At 32.9% G+C, this 8400-nt stretch overlaps 1 protein-coding gene across 1 annotated transcript; it reads right to left on the reverse strand.

The window, feature by feature from the left end:
- Positions 1-3435: 3435 nt before the first annotated feature.
- LOC116752862 (keratin-associated protein 19-3-like) lies at positions 3436-3636 on the reverse strand. The gene has a single exon (XM_032629943.1). The coding sequence runs from the start codon at positions 3634-3636 to the stop codon at positions 3436-3438; it is 201 nt and encodes a 66-aa protein (XP_032485834.1).
- Positions 3637-8400: the final 4764 nt, after the last annotated feature.

The following is an 8400-nucleotide window of genomic DNA, read 5'->3' on the forward strand; positions in this document are numbered from 1 at the left end:
ACACTAATGATGAAAAATCTGAAAGTGAAATTAAGAAAACACTCCCATTAACCATTGCAACAAAAAGGATAAAATATCTAGAAATAAAACCTACCTAAGGAGACAAAACACCTGTATGCAGAAAATTATAAGATACTGATGAAATAAATTAAAGATGATACAAATAGATGGAGAGATATACCATGTTCTTGGTTTGGAAGAATCAACATTGTGAAAATGACTCTACTACCCAAAGCAATCTACAGATTCAATGCAATGCGTATAAAACTACCACTAGCATTTTTCACAGAACTAGAACAAAAATTTTCAAAATATGTATGGAAACACAAAAGACACTGAATAGCCAAAGCAATCTTGAGAAAGAAAAATGGAGCTGGAGGAATGAGGCTCCCTGACTTCAGACAATACTACAAAGCTACAGTAATCAAGACAGTATGGTACTTGACACAAAACAGAAATTTAGATCAATGAAACAGAATAGAAAGCCCAGAGATAAACCCACGTACATATGGTCACCTTATCTTTGATAAAGGAGGCAAGAATATACAATGGAGAAAAGACAGCCTCTTCAATAAGTGGTGTTGGGAAAACTGGACAGCTACATGTAAAATAATGAAATTAGAACACTCCCTAACACCATACACAAAAGTAAACTCAAAATGGATTAAAGGCCTAAATATAAGGCCAGACACCATCAAATTCTTGGAGGAAAATATAGGCAGAACACTCTATGACATAAATCACAACAAGATCCTTTTTGATCCACCTTGTAGAGAAATGGAAAAAAAAAAAAAAACAAATTAGACCTAATGAAACTTCAAAGCTTTGGCACAGCAAAGGAAACCATAAACAAGACCAAAAGACAACCCTCAGAATGGGAGAAAATATTTGCAACTGAAACAACAGGTAAAAGATTAATCTCCAAAATTTACAAGCAGCCCATGCAACTCAATAACAAAAAAGCAAACAACCCAATCCAAAAATGGACAGAAGACCTTAATAGACATTTCTCCAAAGAAGATATACAGACTGCCAACAAACACATGAAAGAATGCTCAACATCATTAATCATTAAAGAAATGCAAATCAAAACTACAGTGAGATATCATCTCACACCAGTCAGAATGGCCATCATCAAAAAATCTACAGACTATAAATGCTGGAGAGGGTGTGGAGAAAAGGGTACCCTCTTGCACTGTTGGTGGGAATGTAACTTGATAAAGCCACTATGGAGAACAGTATGGAGGTTCCTTAAAAAACGAAAATAGAACTATCATGCGACCCAGCAATCCCACTATTGGACATATACCCTGAGAAAAGCATAATTCAAAAAGGGTCATGTACCAAAATGTTCATTGCAGCGCTATTTACAATAGCCAGGACATGGAAGCTACCTAAGTGTTCATTGACAGATGAATGGATAAAGAAGATGTGGCATATATATACAGTGGAATATTAGTCAGCCATAAAAAGAATGAAATTGAGTTACTTGTAGTGAGGTTGTTGGACCTAGAGACTGTCATACAGAGTGAAGTAAGTCAGAAAGAGAAAAACAAATACTGTATGCTAACACATATATATGGAATCTAAAAATAAAAAATAAAAAATGGTCATGAAGGACCTATTGGCAAGACGGGAATAAAGACGCAGACATACTAGAGAGTGGATTTGAGGTTATGGAGAGGGGAAGTGTAAGCTGGGATAAAGTGAGAGAGTGTCAAGGACATATATACACTACCAAATGTAAAATAGATAGCTAGTGGTAAGCAGACGCATAGCACAGGGAGATCAGCTCCATGTTTTGTGACCACCTAGAGGGGTGGGATAGGGAGGGTGGGAGGGAGAGAAATGCAAGAGGCAAGAGGTATGGGGACATGTATATGTATAACTGACTCACTTTTTTGTAAAGCAGAAACTAACACACCATTGTAAAACAATTATTTTCCAATAAAGATGTTTAAAAAAAAAGAATTTGGTAGTTCAAGATTCTGTGTCGGAATATTTGCAAATCAAAATAAATAGAGGTGGTCCATCAGCTGTGATAATTTATCTCTTCAAAGACACATGGCCAGAACTTTCAAGATGTTTTATTTGATAGCACTTAAAAGGGAAGTGCTCAAGGAATGAGATAGGAAGCATGGTGAAGCAGACTGTCTAGTATTCAGTAAAACTGGTTCTCATCTTAGGCTGTCCTGCTCATGCCATTTTTGATCATTAGCAATTCATTTTACTTTTTGGAGGTACTTTCCCATCTAAGATCCTGTTTTGTTAAGTTTTACAGTGCCCCAGCCAGCTTCACAATTCTATCATTATATTATTGCCTTGGTTTTATTGAATTTAATAACTCAAACAAAAGATATTCCCTTTTGTTTCACTACCTAAATATATAACATTTTTTTGGCAAAATGCTGACATTTTGTTATGTGTTTTTCATGGTCAAATATTTATTTGAAGTACTAAGAAGAAGTGACCCACTTTTTGAAGGCCAACATTTTAAGACACTTGCTAGAATGTATAAAGCTTCAGATCAGCCATAACCTCAATACAGATTAAAAAAAAAAAAGAACCTATATACACTACCAAATGTAAAATATGTCCTGACCAAATGTCATCCCCAAGGAATGACAGTGATTTTTAAGTTTCCCTGATGAACTGCAAAATATTTCAATGTGCTGATAATACTGAAGAACAATGTCATGTCACACCATGGCAGACCATGAGGAAAACATGATAGAGATTCACAAAAAGAAGTTCATTTTTCAGTGTATATTTAGAGAGGTTTTATTCTATCATCATGTTTTCTTATCACTGAAAGAGCTAAATAAATATCAATTTTGAACAAAACAGAAGAACATTTATTCTTCATGTTAGCTTCACTTTAAATGTGAAAATATATAAAGTTGATATTTCAGTGCTGGTTTTAAATACCAATGTTATCTAAATAAAAGCATTGAATAAGATCTGGTTTAGTATTCAGAGAAAAAGATCTTTATTTCAACTGAGGTATGGTTTATGTGTATCTATCTAGCCATATGGGTGAGTGTAAGATCTCCTATTACCTTAGCTCTTCATGGAGTAGTTTATTTTTTTCATTGTCAATTAAGTGCAATTACAAATAATCACATTGATATTGTGAATTAAATAAAAAAATAACAGCCATGTATGCTGTCTTAACTTAGGAAAATTTATTGTAAAAGGATTAGATAAATCCCACAGTTAAGAAAGCATGAATAAGAGACAACAAGAAACATGAAGGAGACAATTATGAAATGATAAATATTCCTAAAATCTTAGACACTAAATACTTTTGATCTTGGCTTGGTCCTGGGTGATCTTGTTTGGTATAGTTATTTTAGTCAGACTTAGATAATTCTTTTATGGCCTCAAATATTGGCCTCCTGGGGTAGGATTTCAACAGAAGCTAGAAAATCCATATCATCCATAGAAGAATGGGTAGTGATGGCAGCCATATCCAAAGCTTCCATAACCAGAGTCATAGCCATAGCCTCTGAAGCCACAGACATAGCCCAGTCTACAGAAGCTGCCACATCCACAACCATAGCCATACCCCAGTCCACCAAAGCCACTATAGCCATAGCTCAGGCTATGGCTATAGTATTTGCTGTAGTAGATCATGGTGTCAGGGGTGGTGAGGTTTGTTTGCTGTTCAAGACAAGATCCTAAGTGTGGATCTCAACATGTGTAGAGGGAAGCTTATATACCCTGGTTAGAGCATGTGATAAATCATGTGTCATTCTACATATTACCTGTATAGTCTTCCTGTGTGTCATTCTGCATATTACCTGTAATGTTATAACTCATTATCTTCTGTCTCCTGACACAGAGGTCCTCATTCTCATTAAAATATTTCAGGTTACTTACCTTCTTATTTAAGATGTTCTTGAGCCTGTTGATTTGATTTTATGGTAAGAAATGTCTGACTCTTCAAAATTTGTGCATTCCAAACTCTAAGCTGAATTGTTTATTATCAGGTATACTACACCATTTACATTTGATGGCATTTTCTTTATAATTAAACATTTCCTCTGTTCTGTCATCTCCTGAATGAATAACTCCATCTCCAACTAAATTCACAGATATTTGTTCAATTTATAGGCATTAAATCTATATTTTTTAGAAAGCAAACTTATGGGGTGAGGACTGAAGAAAGTGCCTCTATTTAGAATATATGAAAACATTTTAAATATTTTTTTAAAAAGCCATATGTTGATTTTTAACATTTAACTCATAATAACCTTTATAATTTTTGGCTTTACACACGATCTTCAGAACCTTTTGGTTGCAAAACATGGAACAATTAATTTCAGAAATTGAGGGCACAAAATCCAGCTTTTAGCTGGCTTATCGGAGTAGCAGTTCAATTTTCATTTCAAATCCTAAAACCTTCCTCCGTAATTGGTTCTATTCAAAGTCCTACTAAAATTGCAGATTGCATCTGCGTCTATGTTTTTGCACAAGCCAGCTTATTTCTCCCTTTCTTTACCCTTCTTCAGTTATCCATATATGATCTCTATTTTCATTCTCACTTTAGCTCTCATTCTTCTTCCCTTCCTCTCAATACTCACAAGGTACAACAAGGTAAATTTTTAAAGTTGACAATATTTCCCCCTACCCCAGTCTTCCACTTGCTATTCCAATAAATGTCTTTCTTTCCACCTCTTCTTTATATTTACCATAATATCTTTCCATTTGTTTATATGTGTGTCCTGTACCCATTCATCTTCAGGCGATTTCTTACCACTCACTACTAATCTGTTAATTTTTCATTAAGGTCTTATCTTTTTAAACATACAACAAACTCCTAGGTCCTTCTGAATGTTAAAATAGTATCTTAATATTGAAAATATCTTCAAATTTTTGAAAATGAGAACACAATGTCGAAATACACAGAACCAAGAAACAAGAAATATATGTGAGGACTTTCGTCCTGGACTTCATGGAGTTCCTCTGCTAATTTCACTGAGTTAGTCAATGAGGTCCAAGGTTGACCCTACACTGGATTAATCTCCATGTAGCACCTGACCCTTGACTTGGGTCAGTAAAAAGTTATTTAATTTACACGGTCTTGAACATGTAGTTGAACTTTTGTAAGATTTCCAAGTGTTTTATCAAAGATTAATTTCTTCAAATGGATGTTTTCAATTCTAAACAAGAGAGTAGGGAATTAAGAATTGTTTATAGAACTAATAAATAAAGTATAAGTAAATTACATTTACTATCATGGCTACCACAATCTGTGCAACTCTCTGACTGCACCTTAGCAAGCTACCTTTTGAAGCCACAATATGACTCAGTATGCCATAATCCATTTGCCATGTGCCTTTTATCCAAATACTGTTTCATGACTTCTCATTCTGAACTAGAAAGAGTTGATAAGCTCAATTTTCATTCTCAATCAGTCCTTTTGAAGACATAGAATCACAACTAATTCAGACTGAGTTAAGGATATCACATTTTGCCCATACAACTCAGCCATATTGTGTGAGAGTGATTAATGGAGAGTCTTGTTTGTTTGCAATAAAAAAGATGCATCATCCTGAGATAGAACACTAAACAAAACATAAATGGAAAACTTCAACAAATAAAAATCAAAATAGTTTCAAGGAATAAAATGTGAGAGTTTTGCCCAAAACCAATTCGATTCATGATCATTGGCAATAAAATATCAACACTAAAATATTATAGACTCTATAGAACAAATATTTGCCTTGTTTTTTTCCTAAGTGAAAAAAATGATCAAAATGAAAGTATCTATTGGAAAATGAGCGATATATATTTCTTTAGAGAAATATTGCTTTTATCCTTCATTGTTAGACCCTAAATAGACTGAATGATGATTTTTTTTTCCCTTCATTTCACTTTTAGGAAGTTTCCTTTGAAATTTATGTTAAACAATTCTATGATAATGGATGGCAAAGAAGAAAATGTGTTTTCTTTTGGGGTAAGTAATTGTCTTTACTTATATGTAATGGAAACTTTTGTTATACATTCCATAGTTTTCCTTAAAATTCAGACACAAATCAATAAAGTATGCAAATGTAGGTTACAAAAATATTATATTATACTAGGAGTGCCACACATGCATATTTCTCATTCTAATTTTTTTTATAATTATTTTTCTTTGCAACAGCTTCCTCAGGCTGTGAAGATACTGACCTATGTGAGAATAGAATAGTTTCAAATGAAATTTGGTTATATGGGTCAAAGTTCCTTTAATGGAATGACCAAAATTTAACTAGCATAACCTCTCCTATGAAAGCATAACATATGATTGGACAAGTGACCAGAACTGGCCGAGTTTTTTTTTTTTCTATCTTCATATAGTTTAAACAAATTTAAATCTAATAAAAAGTCATGATCTTGAGAATTGAGCTTTAAAATTATTCATTCTTCATTTGCCTCGAAGCAAAACTAAATTAGAAATTGAGAAGTAGGAGATTACATACAATAAAATAAAATTGTAACAATAAAAATGTAAAAGGAAACACAATAAGAGGTAGTTAATCTAAGAGGAAATTAATCCCCATAAATTTAGCTATAAAATTATAGTTGTTCATGAAAACATGATGAGAACTTTCCAGATGGTATTCAAATTTTTAAAATATACAATGAAAAAGAAACAGCATGATGGAGCAGAACACCAGAACTCAGGCGAACTGTTTTCTGATCTTGGTTCTGACACTTGGGTTTGTGACTCTAGGCAAGCCATTTAACCATTTGCAGTTTCCCTAGTTGCACTATAGGGGGCAGCACTATACAATCTTAATGCTAGGTCCAGTTCCTATTTCTGTTGTTGTCCTTATTAGATTTCACCAACTTAAACAACAACAATAAACTTCACTGTACATGAATTATTCATATTATTCATATTACCTGAACATGCCATTCAAATTTGAAACAATATATTTATATTGTATCATTTATATACCCAATTATGTGAAACACCAGCAATAAAATGTTTGCTTTTTGGTGTGTGTTAATTGGTTGAAATTCCACTTAAAAAGAAACAACTCTTTTGATGATTCTCATTAAGTAAAGCTGCAGAGTAATATAGTTATTTGTTATAACTAGGTGTTTGCATTCATTTACAGTTGCAGAAGAATTTAATGTCATGATGATGATGATGATAGTGAAAAAGAATATCGTTGCATGCCACAGAAAAACAGTAACAATAAAAATCAAACCAATTTATATTTTTAATACTACATATATTTTAATTAACTAGCTTGTAACATTTTTAGCAAGATTATAAGATAACTCTTTTCATGAGAATACCAAGTGAAATAACAGCAAATAGAGAAAGATGATATATATAATCAAGAAATTCATTTAACAAATATTTTTGTTTCCTAGAAGTTTGGAGTCTACCACTGTTCTTTAATTACCTCAAAAGGACAGATTTTGAAAGAAGGGATGGATTATTTACATATTTTGGACTGCATTGATAAATAAAATTGCATCAAATGTAAAACATATAAATCATTTTTATTTGTTACCATAGATATGTTACTCAAAATTGTTAAAGTTGAATTTTTTATTGTTGTTGAAATAAACTCTAAGTATTATCTGATTAAAATCAAGGAAATAAAAATTCAAGAAAGTATATTAAAATATTCCTTCAATGTTGACTAATATTTATACTGAGTTATATGTATATATAATTGAGAATAAATGAATTAAACCAAAGCTATATTTGTTGTTTCAAATTAAGAGACTTTATTAAGGAGATTGAGGAGACCTGATGTAATTATAAACGTACTAAAAGTCTTCGGCACTAATTATATTGAACAAATGGACCGAGCATAATCTTGATTGGCCCATGATTGAAATCAGATTAAGCAAGTCTACTTATGGAGCCAGATATTAGATTCATAAAGAAGAATTTTAATACAAGCTAGAGAATCCATATGCTCCACAGAAAAATGGGTAGTGATGGCAGCCATATCTGAAGCTTCCATAACCAGAGTCATATCCATAGACTCTGAAGCCATAGCCCAGTCTGTGGAAGCTGCCACATCCACAACCATATCCATAGCCATAGCCCAGGCCTCTGTAGTAGTTGCAGTAGTAGCTCATGGTGTCAGGGGCTGAAGTCTTGGTTTGCTATTGAAGGTGTGTTTCCTGTGTATGGATCTCAACACCTGCGCTGAAGTTCTTATACCCTAAGTTACAGGTGTAGTAAATCATTCAGAACTACCTCATTTTCATTCCTCAGAAGAAATTTTATGAAACTAATGTTATTGGCTATTTGTTTTGTTTAATATGCACGGAGTCATCGCCCATCATAGTAAAACTTTTAAATTAACTCTTTAGCTCAATTAGGATTCCTCTGATTAAATTGTGTCTATAATAAGAATTATTATTTTCAACTTCAAGACT

Source organism: Phocoena sinus, chromosome 4, assembly GCF_008692025.1.
Source record: "Phocoena sinus isolate mPhoSin1 chromosome 4, mPhoSin1.pri, whole genome shotgun sequence".
Lineage (NCBI taxonomy): Eukaryota > Metazoa > Chordata > Mammalia > Artiodactyla > Phocoenidae > Phocoena > Phocoena sinus.